A 19,441-nucleotide genomic window follows, 5' to 3' on the forward strand; every position below is an offset into this window, starting at 1 on the left:
CATTCCGGCCTGGTCGCCTCACCACAGTTACTCCGTGAAGACCACACCTTCCTGCAAGTGTGTTCACAAAGTTCAGACTGATCAGATCATTGGGCAAATGATCTCTACACCATCTGGTGCTTATATGAAGGTTGCCCATATGGACAGATCAGGGTTGGCAGCCCGAGTGGACCTGGCGAGGGGATCAGGAGTGATCCAACTTGGGACTGCCCTTGAGAGCAAGATGGGTCAATGTGCAAGATTGTGAAGAGCAAGTTGTTAGAGCTCCTTAAAGACCACATCAGCCTTCTGCATATGGGAATGATCAGGCAGCGTGCCACCCTGAGGACCATGAGGCTCTGAAGTGGGCCAGTCTAGAGTACCGCTGGGGAGACTTCGCGAATAAAATCTGTGCTCTGATCTTCTGAAGCCGCACCAATGCGTATCTCATCATACTTTTCGATGACATACAGGACCTTCCCTTCAGGGAGGGATCAAGGATGATGAGCAGGATCATCAGGCAGGCAGGCAGTAAAACATCCCTCAGGCCCAAATGGTTTCCCCAAACCCAAAGACAGGTGCTGGTGAGTTTACCCAACTCGTAGGTAATTTCAGAGTCAAGGTCCTAAAACAGAAACCTGTTGAGGAACAGCTGCAAAGACGAGTGGGTCTAGTGGAAGGGGGTCATCATATACTGAGACATATACTATATATACTATCATATACATCATATACTAGTGTTGTAGACTGCGAGGACACAGATCTGCATGTCCAAGCAGCTTAGGTGATGCAGCAAGTCAGAGGTGATCTGTTAATTAACTGTCTGGCCTTGGTCCCAGAAGGCTGCAGATACCATCACACCTCTCCACTGGCAGTGATCACACCTCCGGGTTCTCCATCATTGATGCTCAGAGCTGTGGGCAGGCCAGAGCTTTCAAACGAATGAATAAATGTTCATTGGTCCTTCCCTTCCTCATGACTGCTCAGATGAGCATAGATGCTACAGTAGCATTGATGACGAGGAGTCAGTGTGGAGCTCCAACAGCTTCAGATGGAGTCTTTTTAGTTTTGTTTTAGTGACATAATGTTGGGCCCTTAATCTAAATAGATTAAAAACAGAGGAATATTGATATGGATTAATTTACAATCATCATTACGATCAATATATTTGCTTCCAGTGTTTAAAAAAACAATTGGAATGTTCATTCTCTAGCAAAGATTTGTAGCATTTGTTGCATCGGTAAACTTTTACATTTTACATCTAATTTATTATATCACTATTATGAATTTCAGTACTTCAATGCTCTTTTTTAATTTTTCCTGTTTTTTTACACAATATATTTAGTTATTTATTTATTTTGAAGACGATCTGTACGTTTTATCCGATTTGTAGATAGATTTTACTTGACACAGGGAAGATATTTCATTAGCCTTTTCCTCTTCCGTCTGTCCTACACAGTGATCGACATTTACTATTTTTAATGTTTTGGATGTCCAATGTGCAAATAAACAAACACATAAAACAAGTTAAACAGCGCACGCGGACAAAATAAAAGCGCTTTATTCTGAAAGGCCCAACCGGAAGTGGCGCTGCGTACTCCTCGAATGCGGCTCTTCTAACGGGACCCAGTTGGGATCTGCACACCCAGCAGGCTGCACGTAATCCGGCATTGTGGTTTCTTCCAGCGGTTCTGGTTCCCCTCCTCACTCTGGACCCATGGCTCTCCGGGCTCCTTGGTCGCTCTGCCTCCTGCTGTCTCTGCTGCTGCTGCCGCCGCCTCTGGAAGGTACCGTCCCGTCTCCCCCCGCACACCTCAGCGGACCCCGGCGCTATTGTGCCGCATTTTAAGGCCCAAATAACGGTCCCCCGCCCTGGAGGACAATATTAAACACGATTATTACTATCAAGGAGAATGATGATTCATTCACAGAAACCTACAAATGCAGTCGGTTATTAATTCTCTCATTAAACTTATAATTATTTATCATTTGATTATCAATTATTCCAGATGTTGACGAGGTCCGGCAGCAGGATTGGGTTCGGTAAAGGTTTTCTTTCTGTGAATGATTGTGGGTCAGGTTATTCGGACATATTCTAGCTCCACGGGAGCGGGCACCACCCAGTCTCATGGATTCCTGCTGAACATGCTGAAAATGATGTCACCTGCAGCGCTGGTGAACATCAACAGATGCTCACATCATCTCACGGTGTGACCATGAAGACAGCCGGATGCACACATCCAAGATTTACCCTTTAAAAATAATAATAAGGAAATAAATATGCAGGCTATTTCTTTGGAATGTTAGCCAGGCAGTCATGTTGGCACAATTGGTGCTAATAAGATTGAATATATGGCGATTTTATTGAAACTTATTAATGATTCAGATGATTTGTATTACTGCAACCACTTTTTTCTAACGCCCACTTGAGTCTTTGTTCAAGATTCAAAGATTTTTAACTGTCAACTTCAGTGTATGTACAGAAAATTTTACATTGTTGTAATTGTAAAAAATTCTCTCAGTAATAAAAAGCGTAATCAAACATATAAATTAAATCTGCAGGAATACGCAGTAAATTAGACACCACTAGAAAATGTGCCAAAATTGGCAGCACAAGAAGGTTTTATGTGCTAAGAGTTCCTACTTTTGTACTTGTGGCCACATTCTATATGTTTCTATATCATCACACATATTTATTTCATAACTATTGAGGATTTCCTCCTCTGTTGAAAAAAACTCAAGTACATTTTCCTGCGAATTTGGACTAGATGCAGAGTTTGAATAAATGAATGAACTAAGCATGAAAAAGTGTGTGTGTGTGTTTGTGTGCATGTGTGTGTTGTTGTGTTTGCTAAATATTGAGTATCAAAACTCTTGTTCTACTAGCAAAACCTCTAACCACTAACCCTCAAACAGTCCTTTGAAGTTGTGGGACCCCGCAAAATGGCCCCTCAAGATCCGTGGCCCCATTTCGCTAGTAGAATGAGTATTTTGATATTCAGTATGGAGTGATTGTGAGGACCCCCCCCCCCCCCCCCCACAACACACACACACACACACACAGGCTCAGAGAGAGGGAGAGCTGTGCTGTTTATGCTTTTGTTGGCTCTTTAGCTACGTGTGCAGCAGCCCAGACAACAAACACAGAGGATTAGCTCCCTGGTGCTCAGGCAGCAGGGATCATATCACCTGACAGCCACACAACCCATGGACATTGCATACATAATATATATGTATACATATAGAATGTAGAAGGAGTCCCAATATGAACCCTCTCAGCTCAAAGTCAAGCTGGGAATTGCACGTCTGTAAAGTGTCTAATTCTTCTGGTTTCCTGTCTTCTGCCTCCTGAACTGAAGTCTTGTGTCAGGACTTCAATCTGGCCGATGCTCTGGATGATGACAAGCCAGGTCAGTCTGTGCCTCCCCAAACCCCCTCCCCCCAAAGTTTAGAAGCAGAATTTATGCATTTACACAGACGATGATAAATGATGAATATTTCCCCCTCTCGTCAGCGACCCCTCCTCCAAAGAAACCAGAACCCCCAGCAGGAGGTCCAGGAGAAGGTAAAAAAACCTGATTAAATCCAGATAATTACCTTTTCACCATTTCCTGATATGATTTCTTTTGCTTTGGACCTCGTAGCTTTAGGGAACACTTACGTGCGCGCTCATCTTGTGTTGTTACTGTTGTCGGCAGGTTTCTTTAATCCTGGTGCCACCACCAAAGCTCCCCCCAAGGTTGTGCCCAAAGCCCCCGCAAGCACAAAGGCTCCCATCAAACCCAAACCCAAACCAGGTAAGAGAGTTTTCTCATTCCTTTTAATATCAGTGCCTGCAGACATTAGAGGGAGAGCCTCTCCGGAACAGGTGAGACACTGGAACAGGTGAGACACCGGAACAGGTGAAGCTTTAATAAAAGCAAGGATATTTATTAGAGCAGCTGTTACAGTCGTCGTCATCCAGAGAAACCCGCACCTGACCCCCCAAACCAGCAACAGTAGCAGGGAAAACTTACTGTTAACAGGAAGAAACCTTGACAAGGACCAGGCTCTGATGGCCGACTGGACTAAAAAGAAGGAGAGATGGAGAGATGGATGGATGGATGGATGGATGGATGGATGGATAGATAGATAGACAGACAGATAGATAGATGCAGTTTCAGTTGTTTGAGTTTTTATGAATTTATTTTATTCAGTTCTTTCCCTCTCAGTTTACAACTCTGCTTTTTAAACCTCCTATTTTCCTTTTTGTTTTTTTGCATTAAACAATGATCGCTGACCTTCTGACCTCTGCAGCCGCCGACGACTTTGACCTGGCCGATGCTCTGGACCCCAGCAATGACATCGGTGTCAAGGATAAGAACAAGGGTGGGAGAACCTCCCGTAGGATCCGTGTTTGTAGCCATCATGAGTTCGAACTCGCAACTTTTAGGGTGCTCCCACACAGGCGGGTCCGGGTCCCCCGGTTAAATTCTTGGCCTTTTGTCAGATGAAGACACGTCCGACACCGGAATTGTGCAGATCTCTTGGAGGTCAAGTCGAAACAAAGTACCGCCTGTCTTGTTCTCTGCCAGTCGTCATGGAAACGTGACGCTCAACCGGTTGGGCGGCCAGAGTGAACACAGACGTGTGTGAACGCGACCCCGACCCCGACCCCTCGCTGCCCCCAGCATGTGTGGAAACACCCTAAAAATGGTGCAACTGTGACGTCAGCTGCTCTTTAAGATCAGCGGCCGCTGGAAGGCGTGCCTGCTCGTCTGTCCCTCGCTGTCCATCAGTGTCCTTCACTGTCCATCAGTGTCCCTCGCTGTCCCTCCTACACCAAGAGTTTTATTCACAACAAAGCAAAGATTTTCTATTCACATTTTGCTTCACCTTTTTTTTTTTTTTTTTTTTTAATTTCTTAATTTTTATTGAATTTTAATCAAATCATCCATTATGAGAAGCCATTTTAAACAAAAACAACCCATTTGTATGTGATCACTTCTGATCCGGGAGGCAGCTTCTGTATTTTCTATAGTTAAATATTTGCATTAAAAAGACTCCTCAGATCAGAATAAGTGAATCACATTTAAACAGCAACGTTGCTCATGTTGGATGTAAACATAAACGTATATATATATATATATACGTTTATATATATATATATATATATATATATATAAACGTATATCACACTTTCACCCTTTATACGATTTCAGGTGAATTCTCTGACAGCGATCTGATCGACGTCAGCAAAGATGACTCGTACAAACCGGACAAAGGCAAAGGTGACGTCACCTTTCGGAATAAAAACCAACCCTAATATTGCTATTACCGTATGAATAGTAATAGTAATAGCGTTACCATGTTATTATTGGTAGGCGGAAACCCGGGCGGAGACAACGACCAGATCAACCAGTATGACGACGACAACGGTGAGCGTGTTCTGGTTTTTGTTGGTTGTCCGTCGTTGCACCTGTCTGACAGAAACGCCTTTGCAGAGACAACCGCCGAGGTGGGCACCATCGCGGGGATCGTCAGCGCCGTTGCCATGGCGCTGGTGGGTGCAATCAGCAGCTACATCTCCTACCAGAAGAAGAAGCTGTGTTTCAGCATCCAACGTAAGGTTCTGGTTTTGGTTCTCTCTCTCTCTCTCTTTGGTGAACGTGCTCCAACCACTGACGGAGACTTTGGATTGAACATGCTTATTAAATGTGTTATAACAGAGAGTCTGAATTCTGAAATGGTGAAGGCGGAGAACCCGGATGCTGTGGTGGCTACGGAACCACAAGGTAAAACCGGGATTGGGTGGAAGATCTGATTCCTGAATCCACCTGACTGCTGAAGCAAACCCAGAAAATCAGCGTTGGGGATTTTGCCCTTTAAATTAAGGGCGTTAAAACAATAACACCTAATTTTTCAGCTATTACAGTCCACATTCACACATCGTTGTCTGATCCAAACTTCACAAACATTCCTGTTGTTACATGCATCATATTGTCGACGTTTCCCAGATTTATTGTCAATAAACCAGTTGGTAAACGATGACACACATGTAACGCTGTTAATGATTAACTTTTTTGTTTTGTCCTTACAGTCCAGCAGACACTTTTGGACCCCCCCAATGCTGAACCTCCAACTGAAGAGAATGCTGTGTAACACACACACACACATACACACACACACACACACACACTCTTGTACGTCTATCTTTGTGAGGGCTTTCATAGACATAATGCATCACCCTGGTCCTTACTGTAACCCAAACCATCACTGATAAATCCTTGACCTTGACCTACCCTGATTTTAAAATCAGGTCGGAACCCTCGAACAGTCCTTTAAACTTTTGAGGCCTCACCAAAATGACCCCACATCCCAAAACGTCCTCACTTTGGTAGTAGACTATAGTTTACTGGTGCTCGACATGTAGCAGGTACAAGAACCCACACACACACACACGTTTCTCGTTACACTGATGACAGCGTCAGAGGCAAAGCCTGACGTAACAACTGTAACCATCTCCACAACCTTTGAATTGGATTACCAAATCACTTGCAGCCTGATCCTGGTTTACCGGCTGCTCTACACGTGTTCTGGGATTATTCAGATAAGGAAAGGAACCCACTTTTAATGACATGGATGAATTTGAACTGGAAAACGACGTTTGGTTTCCCCCACTTAGGTCCAGAAATGTTAACGTTTTTCGAACAATATACAGTCACAGACGAAACTGAAGCTTTTAAAAATGCAACAATGAACTAACGTCTCACGAGTACACAAAATGTGCCATTTTATTTATAACATTTGCACCTACTGCTTACCCAAACTGCCTTTTAACGGATCATTTTACTGAGCAGAACTGGATTCACTGTTGTTAACTACACTTTCAATCGTCAAGTGTGTCCACACCATGTGTAAAATGGCCTTACTCGCATTTGGATGTTTTTTTTTTTGTGGTGGGTGCAACGGTTTACTTTACTTACAATCTGTGAATTTTTATAGTGTAAATAGCTGCGCATTTTTAACTTGCCTTTAACGATGATGCCTAACGACAGAAAGAAGAGCGGCCGACAAGCTGGTTGAGACGCGTCTGACCCTGTTTTGATGAGCACTAAATACGAAATGTCAGAATACACACTCAATGTAGCATTAGCCAGTTAAACACCAGTTAAAGACTGAAGGTAAAACTAGGATCTTTTTTTGTGCAAAGTGTGACTTTATTTATTTGCTGCTAAAAGATTATCAACTGTAATTGGTGGTGGTTGTGTTGAGGTGCCTGAAGACCACAAATTCATCTCACATTGGGCATTTTCACTTTGCAATGTTGCAGTAATCACAATAAACACCTGGCTTGTAAGATAAGACACTTCTTTTACACCTCCTCTGAATTTCTTGGTTGTAATTCTGGTTGTTCTCTGCAAATGGAGAAACTTTATGAACATAAGAAAGCATTTTAGGAAAACTGACGTATCTGAACCGTTAATATCTGAATATCTGTTTTAGACTTGTAGACGAACGTGCTAGCAGTTAGCCTTAGCAGCGCTTTGGGCACATTGTGATGTTGTAAAGTTCCATTTTCTTTCTAGCATATTTCTGCTTCCTGTTTAACTTCTCTCTGTGTGTTCTTTGCACTCTTCCTTTGTGCTTTTTGCACTTTATACCCAACTTTTCTGGATACCTTTGCATAGGATTTTGTAGACAGTCGGTGCTTCCTAGAGGTTTAATTGTTTGGAAGTGATATTGTCTGACCGTAGTCTGTGTCTGTGCTTGAAGCCACAAGTAACAGAACCTCTTTCACCAAGATGGTTCCAGTCTTGGTTCCAGAGAGCCACCACCAGAATCATGTCCATCTCCTGCTCTTCTCTCTCACCAACTGAACCTTGAGATGTTTGATCCCTTCAACCCTTCTGACCTGCGTTTCAATCTTAAATGTAACTCAAATCCAATAATGATAATCCATAATAATGATAATCCAATAATGCATGATTCAGATAACAATTCACACCCAGAGGCTGCACTGGGAACCCTAGGGGTCCAGGATCTTGTGTAGAACACTTGGATATGAAGAGCAGAAACCATCGCCGTAGCCTGTAAATACAAGAGGCGATGCCTGTTTTTAAGCCTCTTACAGATTTGGTTGGCAAAACTCAATTTCCAAGATGGAATTCACTATTGCGGTTCGTTAGGGGCCAGATGACCATGTTCTAAAATCTGATGGCGATAAGATTGTAGTCCATTTGTGAGCAGGATTAACCATCCTCCATCCTCAGCTCAGTCCAACAAGGTCCGTAACCCTGCTGGGTTTTCTGTCCCATCATACACCCGCCAGTTGACGGCCTGGAAAGGAATTAAACAAGTGAAATGAGCTCTGAACCAGAACTGGCACTGGAAACGTTCTCGGTGACAAGACAGTGTGTTGTAAAGTAGTGAAAGTCAAAGGTGAGAATGTCGATTTTACCGGACAAGAGTGCATATTTGTGTGCTTTTCTATCACTATCTGCGATGTTAGGTTAGCTTTCGTATAAATGTGAAGATCAGTGAAACTATTTTAAAAAAAGACAAGTGTGTGTGGCATCACGGTGATGCTACCGCACACACTCGGGATGTGTTGCAGCAGTTTTAAATGTCACCGGCCTATAAAACCACTCTCTGAGGGGAGGCGCTGCACACGGGCGCGGACACAGCTCCTTCATTTTGCCTTGGAGACGCAGACGCTTCCACCCACGATCCCTTTTTTTGCTGCTCTAAATGGTCTGAAATTGAAATGTTCGGTGGACTGTTCACACCTTTTTAGACACCTCGAGTCCTCTGTTAAAAAAATACTTAGACTCGTGACTGTGATGGTGATTTTTCAGTGGAACAAATGGTGACTTTTGGTTTCAAGGTCACCGTTTCTTTTTAAACCCACTTTTCAAACTACAGCTTATACCAATTAAGAGGCATTTAGAAGCTTTGACTCAAAGGGAACATGGTTAAAAATGGCTGTTTTCCCTTCATGCGTTTCAAATATGAGAGGAAAACTAGCATGTAGCTAATATCCAAATCTACCAAAGACATGGCTGAGAGACATTGATTGGATTCCTGTGACGGAAACAATTTGGATGGAAATTTCAGCTTTGAATGTTGATATCACTGAAGGTCTTCTAAAGTAGATTTAAAAAAAAAAAAAATCAGACTTAATTGTAAAGAAGAGAATAAAGGCCACGCGACATGTCATTTTAAAAGTCACAGACACACAAAAAAGATACAGAAACACAAGAATTTGATTTTCCAAAAAAATGACGGGAAAAAAAACACACAACCGAGATCAGAATCCTGAAAAACAAAAAAGACTGAACTCTTAACAGCCATGACCTCCATTTGTGGCCCTTATCCTCTTCCTCCGGTCTGAGCGTGTATCTGTTGTTCTGTATTTGATGTCTAGCGCTGCGTAAATGAGTGTCACACTGCTGTTTACAGCTCTACATGAATGTACCCAAAACCCACGAGTCAGCAGTCTTCACGCGCTCCACCGTGGTTTCTAAAGGTGGATTATAGTTCCCCCAGCAGAAGGATGGTCTCCGCCACCAAGACACGACACCTTTTTAACACATACGACCCATTAATGCAACTTTATCTGAATGTACTGGTGTAAATCTGAACTGCTGCTTTGGATTTCCAATATTTACAACGGAGACCGCTCGCGTGGACGTGGTCAGAGGACCCTACCAGCCCGCTACTTTGTCCAAAATGGACTGAAAACACGCTTACATTCAGCTTCAGATTGGAAAAAAACTGTGAAGATTTCACATACAATACAGGCACACCTGCTGTGTATGGTCACACACACTGATGCATGCTACCCCCTCCTGTAGTGTACGAACACATTTTTTACAGTGTAACAGTAAACTCTTCCTGTCTTCTTACGCTATTATCTCTGCTTCATATTACGGCTACTTGTTACTTATATCGACAAATGAAATAAACGAGGAAAAAGAGACGAGTGCTGACTTTTAATTGAAAAAAGATGGAGGATCATACAACAGGTCTGAAATACAGTAGTTTAAAAGGAACTGTAAAGTGAATAAGCTACATGATCTTATGGCTGATGGCGTGTTTGTTTTATGATCAGCAGTGAGGAACCTGCCGCTGAAGTACATAATGAATGTAAACTCAATCAGATCCAGATTACCGTTTCCAACTGAAGGAACGCGTAGAGCTAGAGTGTCATGAATCAGACTCCTCTACCGTTTCTGTAAACCAATGATGTCATGTAAAGCAGGAAATACAAAAGCATCAACGTTAACAGAGAGGAGGCTTCACTGAACGGTCACAACACAACACCGACGTGTCACAAACACTTCCAGTGAACGTGGCAGAAACCGCATACATTTTAAATAGAAATACAGGGAAAAAAATGGAGGGAAACAAGTGAAAGGACAAAAAGTCTTTGACACAGAAGAGCCGACTGAATAAGCGTGACCCCGCCCCTTTTTGTCTGCGATAAAATAAGGAAAACAAAAAAAGGAGTTACTTCGTAAAAGATCTTTCAGACTGTAAACATACCCCACAGGACTTGTGGTCCACAAATGTGCATTTTCTCAACGGTGCAGGTCAGACAGCAGTGTGCAGTGGCGTTCCTGAGGTGTGGGTGGGCGACGGCGTGTGTTCAGAGGAGGACAGCGAGTGGGCAGAGGCCTCCCTTTGCAGCTCCTCCACTCTCCTCTGGAGCTCCGCTCTGAGGAACAGCAGCTCCTTCAGGCTCTGGTGCACCGGCACCTGCGACACAACACGTCCGGGTTAGGATCCGCTGAACTGACCGCCCCCCCCTTAGCGAGCCTCTACCTGTGGTCTCATGCGAGGGTTCCAGCGGGCGTAGTAGCTGCTCCACAGCTCCAGATGTCTGGACGATACCACCGGGTACAGGACGTGGTGCTCGTAGTCCACATAAAAGGGGTTGGTGAAGTCTTCAGGCTGGCTGTCAGGAGAAGACCCAGGAGCTGTCAGAACCCCTGAACTGTAATCAGAAGGGTTTTTGTAACATTCATAAAAATGGAGGACAACCCTACCTGTTGATGTAGGACCACAAGGACACTGTCTTGGTCTGGACCTCCTGCACAAAAAGGTGGACGTTCACACCGTGGAAGGCTAATATGCTAGCTGTTCTTGTTGAGAGGAGGTGGTACGAACCTTGGCTGTCCTTTCCTGTTCACTGTTGTAGAGAAATGTACCGAATAAACAGCTGTAGAGGTGATCCAGCACGGCGAACAGGAACAGCTCGTTGAACTCAAAAGCCGATGGGAACTGCAATCAGGCAACGGCCTCGGTGAGTCCAAAACGGCGTCCAAACGTGCCGATGATCGAAAGTGCGTCCACACTGACCTGCCGAGTCATCTGCCAGACGCAGTCGATGAACTGGACGAAGAGAGGCGAGCGCTCGGCGTTGGCGTGGTTCTCATCACCGTGACCCACCCTCTATAACACATTAAATCTGGTTTTTCAGAAGCAGCATCGTTTTGAGCGGCATTCAAATTTAGTGACTTACAGCAGAAAACTTGTGTCCAAAACTGATCCACTCCTTCTCCACCAGAACCTGCCAACACACACACACACACCCACACACACACTATTATTCTACTGCTAACAGGAAAAACGCCACTCTTTAGCTGATGATGTTGTTTTATGACCTGGAATCCTCTGAGCGTGCGATAGTAGCTATCCAGCATTAGCATGGCCAGACAGGTGAGTTGAGCCGTTCTGTCCCAGCCGTCGCTGCAGTGAACCACCACCGAGGTTTTCCCAGACTCCAGTTTGTCGGCGATCTTTGCTGCTCCTGACAATAACAGCTGCATGTGGCACACGAAGGACACGTGTCAGTGCGGCATGTGCCGATGCTACGTCTCCTTCAGTTAATACACGCTCTCGTGTATCTCTGGGACGAATGCTTTGCTAATGCTAATCTTGATGACTAATGTGTTGGAGGTACTGACAACATTAATAATTAAATCTGGGAAATGGAGGATATTATCAACAAGAATTCTCCCACCCTGACACTCCTGCCGACACCCCCCCCCCCCCCAACAAATTCACTGCAAACAAAATTTGTGATGTCCTGCATTTCACAATTGATTAGACCATGAAAGGCGAATGCTGTGTTATTCAGAGCTGCCTGGGAAAAACACCAGAAGCCAACGTGATAGCTGACATCTATTCTCAACAGGGACTCCAGAGGAGACAGAGGAGGAGTCATGTAACATTCCTGATTAACTTCTTATCACCTGGACAGTTAGCGAGTAAATGCTAGTTCTGGATTTCTGCATTATTAGCTTAAACTTCACAGCCACGACAGCAATGAAAGCAGCTTCACAATGAATCGCGAGCTGAAATCGCTTCTCAGAACTTGGGTGCATGAGCAAACAATTTAACAACAAATCTGGAGGACAGAGAAAGGCCAAGTCCTCAAGCAATCAGGAACCAGAATAGATTTGATTGGTCGAGGAAACTGCATAAATCCTGCCTACCCCAATTAATTAATAGGTATAATTACTATGCACCTATAAATCCTCCGTGCCTTTTGTGCCTGACGATGTTATTGGCACATTTACTGTTTTTGTTGGTGCAACTTCTATTCGTTGTTATTACTAGTGATAGTGGAAGTGATGCTGTTCATTAACATTTATTTATCTTACACGGATGTACTCCAGCCAGTGTGTCTGGTCAACAGATGAGTGCCAGCGAGCTTCATCGATGGTGGGGTAAACGACATCTTTCATCTTCCTCAGAGACTCCCTCATGACGTGGATGTTGGGGATTTCCAGGAAGTTCAGCTCTACGTTGGGGTAGAAGGTCTCACTTTCATATCCTCCATCCTTTGCCTGCATAAAGAAGGGACAGAGGGAGGAGAGGAGACGTCAGAAGAGGAGGAAGGCAGCAGAAGAGGAGGAGCGGTTGAGCCTGCCTCTCTTCTACCTTGTTGGTAACGGCAACGCTACTCTGACGGGCATCGAAGATGGTGAGCTTGTGAGACTGAGCGTTGGCGTCCATGATGATTTGGAGGAAGCGTTCGTCCTCTTTACAGCGGCGATCCGAAGGTCCGACTAAGGGCTGGCTGCAGCGGACGATAGTGGCCTGGGACTCTGGGTGAATCCAAGACAGGACCTGGAGAAATACAGGACCAGTTAATGAGTGTCACATGACACAATACACCAGCATCAAACATCACTGCAATATGAGGCTGGTTTAGATGTTGATAAGACTAGAAACACAGAATTAAAAACAAGAAATGACAGTTTAGAAGTCAAACATTATTTATCGAACCCTGACTCACTGGGATACGATGCTTGGCTCTAAACAAGGACACTTGTTTGATGTCTTCATCTGAAATGTTGGTCGGGATGACCAAGATGGATGGATAGGTGTCGCACAGCTCGTAGGTGCTGTTGATCTTACTGATGGTCCAGCTCTCATTTGGGAGGCCCTGGAAAAAACGGAGGGAAACTATCATACCAGACAGAAAGCTGCTGTACAAACACAACAAGTCCAATCGACCTGTCTCAAAGCCCCACCTCACAAACAGATGCTTATGCGTTTTACAGACATATTGAAGTATCTTAGTTCACACACAAACCATCAAAAGGCTGTTCTCAAGAGGGTTTCCCCCTCTTGGATTGGGAGAAATCCTTGATAAACTCCCACAGACACAGTTTACGTGCTCTTACTTGACGTTTATACTCCGATGTTGGGTCGTACACCTTCCAGCCATCTACAGGAAATTGCTCTTTGTACAGGAAAGCAAACAGGGGCTGCAGGAAGAACATAGCATTTAATCTTGATTATCATACAAGGGTATTCATAAAAATGAAAGCAGACTACATGATGAATAATTGAGTAACATATTATTTGAATGAGACTGACCAGATTGTGACACAGGGGAAAAGCGTGTTTTGACAGCACTTCAATGATGTCTGGTTGGCTGCTATCGGTCTTGTAAGCAAACCTGGGACTCCTCATGTCCTGGGGAAGGTAGATATCAGAAGAACGAATATCACCTCTGTCAATAATCCCAGTCAATTGAAGAAAATCCAAAAAGCAGGACACCTTGCAAACCAGCTCTAGTCCTCTGGTGTTCTCTCCTAGGTTAGGAACGCTGATGGTCTCCAGTCGGCTGATGGCTCCCAGGTTAATATCCAGAATGAATTGAGACTCCTGCGGGTGCACAGATGCACATTAACACAGCCGCGGAGACGCACGGTGACAGAGCAGAGTGATGCTGTACCCGTTCCACACTGGTGAAGTGCATCTTGTAGTCCGTGATGGTCAAGGTTCCATTCATTAGACCGCTGAATGGACAGATGTACATCACATCCTTGACTGCACATACACAGACAATATGTTACAGACGAAATATGAATGATAATAGGTTCATTAATGTGACACCTTTTTTACTAGCTTGTGTGGGTTTTTGAGTCGCGATTGGACCTGAAACTATCAATCTGATCTGGCAACGCCGGTTTCTTCACCTTAACCTTCACCTACATTATGTACACTTACGTGTCATCTGGATGGTCTCTCCTGGTAGCAAAGGAACCTGGTACTGGAACAATTTTACCGGAGCTCCATATCTTAATGCGGGGAGATTCTGTACAAGACACCATATGTCAGTTTATTATACACGACTAAGACCTAATCACTCTTACTGAGCTGCTAATGGCTGTATCAGAACAAATGATCAGATGAAGGTTTCCACTTCCTATTAACAAAGAGTAGAGAATAACCACAGTTTTATTACTAATGTTAGAAAGGACAATGAAAGCTGTTGAAGTATGACGGAGTATGACACCACGTATGTAAAGTGACCTGATAAATGTATCGTAGAGTCACAGTGTTAAAGACAGAAACAAAAGTAAAATAAACGGAATCATCATGCTCACAATCTATCAAAATGGAACACGTGTGGAAAAAACTGTGGGTGCCCTTCTGTTACAAGAAAGAAGAATCACTTAAATAACTTGGAAACCATCAAAGTCATTTTTTTAATTCTTAAAGTTGTTACAAATCTGATATTGCTTTTACGTTGTGGTGCAACAGACTCATTTAAAACAAAGCCCAAACGTTGATCATTGATGGTCTTTCTCTCTTCAATTAAAGGGTACCCACAGCTGTTTAGTCCCATGACATCAATTTTAAAATGTTCTGAGAATGGTCAAAACTGAAATATTATGTATATGATATTAAAGAGCGGTTAAGGAAACACAGGAAAGAAGAGGGACACAGAAAACGAGACAAAGGATGGAGACTAGGGCGGAATAATGAATGAAGAAGAGCAAGATAGGCCGAGACTTGCCAAAGAATTGGAAGGATTCTCGGAATCACTATCTCCATGGTAACAAAGCCCATCATCTTGCGAGTCTTGCTATTTGGGAAAGCCAGCATGGAGAAAGTTGGAAGGAAGAGAAAAAGAGATATCAAGCGTTACTCTGTATTGCTTCTTTTTGCTTTTCTGACATCGCTGTATGTGAAGAAAACTGTTAGCAGCAACTCTATCGGACCTCCCCGGAGGTCACATTTAACACTTTAAACACTTCTTTATATATTCAATAATAAATCACTACACCTGTCTGCTAATGACATTAAGTCACCTCGATTACAAGTTGGTCATATATACACCCACCATCCACTTCATTAGGTGCGCCTGTTCAGCCAATCACGTCGCAGCATTTAGGCACATACACGTGCACTGTTTCTCAACACACAGTACGCAGGCACAGTCTGAGCTACGGGACTACAGATTCGGCCACTTTGCAGTACTTCCTTTCTGCCATTGCTGCTAGTATCGCAGACCAAAGTGAAATCTGCAATGCATTGTGGGATGCCTAGCTGTTCTCACAGGTCATGTCTGAGGTATTCTCGATAGGACCGGTTCCAGAGAACTTGGAGTGTACTTGATCAACTTTTGTGTGTGAGAACAAGAACTCGGTTGTACACACACTGATTTAAGTAACTTTAAGTGACATGGTAAGGTTGCTGGTGCCAAAACGGGCAGTTTAGGCTAGAAATCAACTACGGAAAGAAGGAACCAAACAGCTCACTTTTTATATGTTTTTAAAAGGATGAGAATAGAGTCATGCATATTTAAGTCAGACAAAATTATGATCGAGAAATTTCAATACCTACTTTCACTCATGTACTGTACAATGTTTATTATTTCAACTTTCAAAAACTATGTACGTTGATGTAGTGCAACAATACCATTGCCTTGGAATTACTTCCTGTAATGTGTGAAGATATAAAGATATGGCCAGGGTCCAAATTATAGATTAGTGTACACAAGTGACTTCTGGCATTTTCTTTGCTTTTAAGAGAAAATGTATGCAAACTTCAAATTTTAAAATCATTTCATTGTTCATTAAAGCCTCTGTGGGTCTTTTGTTCTTTCCAGTTTCAATAAATAGACCGATAGACCGTTAATGTAATGTTTGCACTGAGCTTCCTGGTAATGAAAACCCAAATAATTAAGTATAGAAAATAAATTAAGTTCTGGTGGCCAGTTTTTCCATTTGGTATTTCTGACCTGAGGCTAAAATCGAAGTATTTTTAGTTTTGATTGCCAATTGAAAAATAAAGAACAAATGCTACACGAACTGGAGACCAGGTGAAAAGCATAGACAGAGACGGCAAAAACTCCAATAAAACAGCTTGAAAGTGGTTACAGGTAAGAAATAAAGGAATGAGGAGCAAAAGTGAGAGGGAGGAGAAGAGCTCTTCTCTGCAGTGCTTCTGATTTAAAATCACATTTTCGTTTCGCTCACAGCTATCAGCCACCAAACACACTTACCTACCGACACTTTCGCACAACTGAAACCCATTTACATCTTGTGTTCATTATTAAATCACATCAGCTAGAAGAGTTAATACTTGTGTATTTTTGTACTTTGAGGTAGACATTTTCTGGCATTGCTGCTGCTCCTCCTGGCCAAATTGAAATGCATTGTGGGATACCTAGCTGTCCCAAGTCCACACAGGTGATGTCTGACGCCTACGAGATAAAATTGGCCGAGCAAGTACTCTTTTGGGAAACTTGAAGTGTACTTGGCAGGTTTGTAACATACTCGGACCAAGAAGGACAGTTGAGGATGTTGAGAAACGGCCGCTGTGTACGTCACCTTGACTAATGGTCAGATGTATGTATGTATGTTTCGTCTTAAGTAACATGTACAGTATTTATCAAGATGAGGGGACTACACCTCTTACCCTAGGTTTCAGTCTCTTGGATACCTGTAGACCAAGAGATTCCATACACACACACACACACACACACACACACACACACACACACACAACCATGTAGGCACACACAAGCACACACAATGGAAATAATCAGTGTCTGTTATCAACCAGCACAGTCCAACTACTGCTAACACAGCGAATAGCATCAAATGTAGCAGCATTTATTTTATGCTTAAAACAGCTCAAAGGTAACTCCCAAAACAAAAATGCACAGCTCCTGGAAGAGCAAATATTATGTTATATTCAGAGGCAAACACTGTGTTGTAAGCAGCGGAGGCTTTTATTACAGACTGAATTGTTTGCTCGTTGCCTTGACTTTGACCACCGCTACCCACAACTACATAAATGTCGCTGCAGCTGCAAGTGATAATTCGTATTTGAGAAGATACTGTTCATAAAAGTGGCGAAGGCGAGGAACTGCTAACATGGCCAAGGGGGAACATAGTGCCTTGGGTATAGCAGACCTCCCAGGATTTGAAAACAAGGTATAAATATTTATTATGACAGAAATATAAGACTGCAATAAAAAAGTCTATATAACCAAGTCATATGTGATTGCACCCTTAAACACAGGAACAGTACATCGTAATAATTTAATTTTAAGTAAATAATAATAATAATAATCCAATCACTCACTGGAGAAGCCAGTGAGGTCTGTAGATTAGTTTATATAAAAGTCAAAATGGAGTAATCAAGTGACACATGAGAAATACTGTGCGAATAACTTTAGAACCATGTGTTGCAGAGGTACATTCACATTTGAGTAGTATTTTGGGATGTTTTCTTTAATGGCTTAAACAAGCTTTAAGCAGCAATGCTGACAGACACTAAACCTTAATCTACGCATAAAGCACACGTGTTGCCATGACCACCAGCCTTACCGTGAAATCAGGTTTCCTTCCACTCTATGAGTTAAGACACGATGAGAGGCATAGTCAGTGGTGTGTACGTGTGTGTGCGTGTGCGCATGTACGGCAGGATACCTTATGGTCAGGTGGAACTACTCCTGAGATCTGGCTGGAGATGGTGGCTGCAATAAGCTGTTTGCACCATTCTACGTGGGAGCTTGACGGACTGGGTGGAAAGTCATAGAAAAAGACAAGAATATATGTTTTAAAAAGTTATGCATCAACTTCATGTAACTCTTCTGACAAAAGTTAATTGTACATTGTAAACTACTGAGTCAACATGGCCACAGTGTGACGATCGTAAACGTGTCTTATACTATTGTAATTGTCACATTGCGTTGATATTGGCGTGCATGAGGCAGACCTCTTAATGTATCACTGAATTAATTTAGCCATGGTTTGTAAACACAGAGTTAACAGTAATAATCGCAGCTGGATTTTTAATATTTGCGGTTTATTTGACAGGAAACGTCAAGCTGTCTCAAATGTGACGACCGGAAACGCCTTTGAAGTTGGTCGTCTGACACTTTTTTTTTGTTAACGTCTAGAAGCATAAATGGCGTTTTACTTGTCTGTGCTTTCGCCAGTGCTCGGCCCGCAGGTCGGGGGGACCCACGGTTTTCTGTTCGGGCCTGGTCCACCCGCAGCTCCGGTAGCCTCGTCAGCTCCGGCCTGCTTATCCATCCGCCACACAGCTGGGTCGCTCGTAGGTAATTTCCGGCGGGTGGTGGGTCGTTTTTTTTGTCCGGTTTTTAGTGTCAAAATGACTCTTTGTTTAAGTCCACCCTCCAATCGCAATGTAAAGCTTGGACCGCTCGGGCTAAGACAGAACCGGGCGGGCGAGAACCGAACCTGATGGAGATGTTGTTGAATCTGTCTTCCGCGCGCCGTGGCTCCGCCCACCATCCTCACGAGCGGAGGAAGCCAGTTTAACTGCGCGCGGCGCGTCGTTTGTAGAGAAAACCACTAATAAAAAACACGCCAGTAGCTTGTTTGTGATGAGCGAATCTAAAAGATAAATGTAACAGACTTCACCGATAAGGGCGGTAGTTTTAAAATCCAGAATAGATTTTACAATCCTCCCGACCTTCAAGGACCTTGGAGGTCAAACTCCATCGTATCTGGAGCGTTGATAGCACCATGTCGTCGCAACAGACCTCAGAGTGCTGGTTTTCTTGTGGTTCTCTTAAAGTATTATTTTTTTAAATTATAACCTTCCTTTACAGGAAAAGTTGTAGTCAGTAATTCAATAGCTACAGCCATTCTGAAAGTTAGAACAAGGGTATCTACCACCTTAGATATGCAGC

General features: G+C 43.3%; 2 protein-coding genes across 7 annotated transcripts; one reads left to right on the forward strand and one right to left on the reverse strand.

Annotated features, from left to right (window-relative positions):
* Nucleotides 1–1,622: 1,622 nt before the first annotated feature.
* Nucleotides 1,623–6,134, forward strand: cd99l2 (CD99 molecule-like 2). 2 transcript variants are annotated; one of them, XM_011606531.2, is made up of 10 exons: nucleotides 1,623–1,766; nucleotides 3,339–3,389; nucleotides 3,494–3,544; nucleotides 3,678–3,776; nucleotides 4,276–4,347; nucleotides 5,181–5,249; nucleotides 5,343–5,396; nucleotides 5,463–5,582; nucleotides 5,688–5,753; nucleotides 6,059–6,134. In XM_011606531.2, the coding sequence occupies exons 1-10, from the start codon at nucleotides 1,697–1,699 to the stop codon at nucleotides 6,118–6,120; spliced, it is 714 nt and encodes a 237-aa protein (XP_011604833.2). In that variant the 5' UTR covers nucleotides 1,623–1,696; the 3' UTR covers nucleotides 6,121–6,134. The 2 variants fall into 2 exon arrangements, with proteins under 2 accessions (XP_011604833.2, XP_029696027.1); XM_029840167.1 differs by lacking the exon at nucleotides 4,276–4,347.
* A 3,802-nt stretch (nucleotides 6,135–9,936) lies between these two features.
* On the reverse strand, nucleotides 9,937–19,041 carry mtmr1a (myotubularin related protein 1a). Of its 5 annotated transcripts, XM_011606518.2 has the most exons (19): nucleotides 18,703–19,041; nucleotides 18,210–18,300; nucleotides 18,108–18,131; nucleotides 17,191–17,214; nucleotides 14,491–14,578; nucleotides 14,216–14,310; nucleotides 14,038–14,145; nucleotides 13,855–13,953; nucleotides 13,659–13,742; nucleotides 13,268–13,417; nucleotides 12,910–13,098; nucleotides 12,630–12,815; nucleotides 11,628–11,786; nucleotides 11,486–11,533; nucleotides 11,323–11,415; nucleotides 11,131–11,244; nucleotides 11,010–11,053; nucleotides 10,786–10,918; nucleotides 9,937–10,719 (listed from the first exon to the last, which is right to left on the reverse strand). In XM_011606518.2, exons 1-19 carry the CDS (start codon nucleotides 19,038–19,040, stop codon nucleotides 10,555–10,557), a joined length of 2,232 nt encoding a protein of 743 aa, XP_011604820.2. In that variant the 5' UTR covers nucleotide 19,041; the 3' UTR covers nucleotides 9,937–10,554. The 5 variants fall into 5 exon arrangements, with proteins under 5 accessions (XP_011604820.2, XP_029696025.1, XP_029696026.1 ...); XM_029840165.1 differs by lacking the exons at nucleotides 17,191–17,214; nucleotides 18,108–18,131 and adding an exon at nucleotides 15,284–15,352 and having other exon boundaries at nucleotides 18,703–19,040; XM_029840166.1 differs by lacking the exon at nucleotides 18,108–18,131 and having other exon boundaries at nucleotides 18,703–19,040.
* Between the last annotated feature and the right edge of the window lie 400 nt (nucleotides 19,042–19,441).

This window comes from Takifugu rubripes, chromosome 8, assembly GCF_901000725.2.
Source record: "Takifugu rubripes chromosome 8, fTakRub1.2, whole genome shotgun sequence".
In the NCBI taxonomy this organism is placed as follows: Eukaryota; Metazoa; Chordata; class Actinopteri; order Tetraodontiformes; family Tetraodontidae; genus Takifugu; species Takifugu rubripes.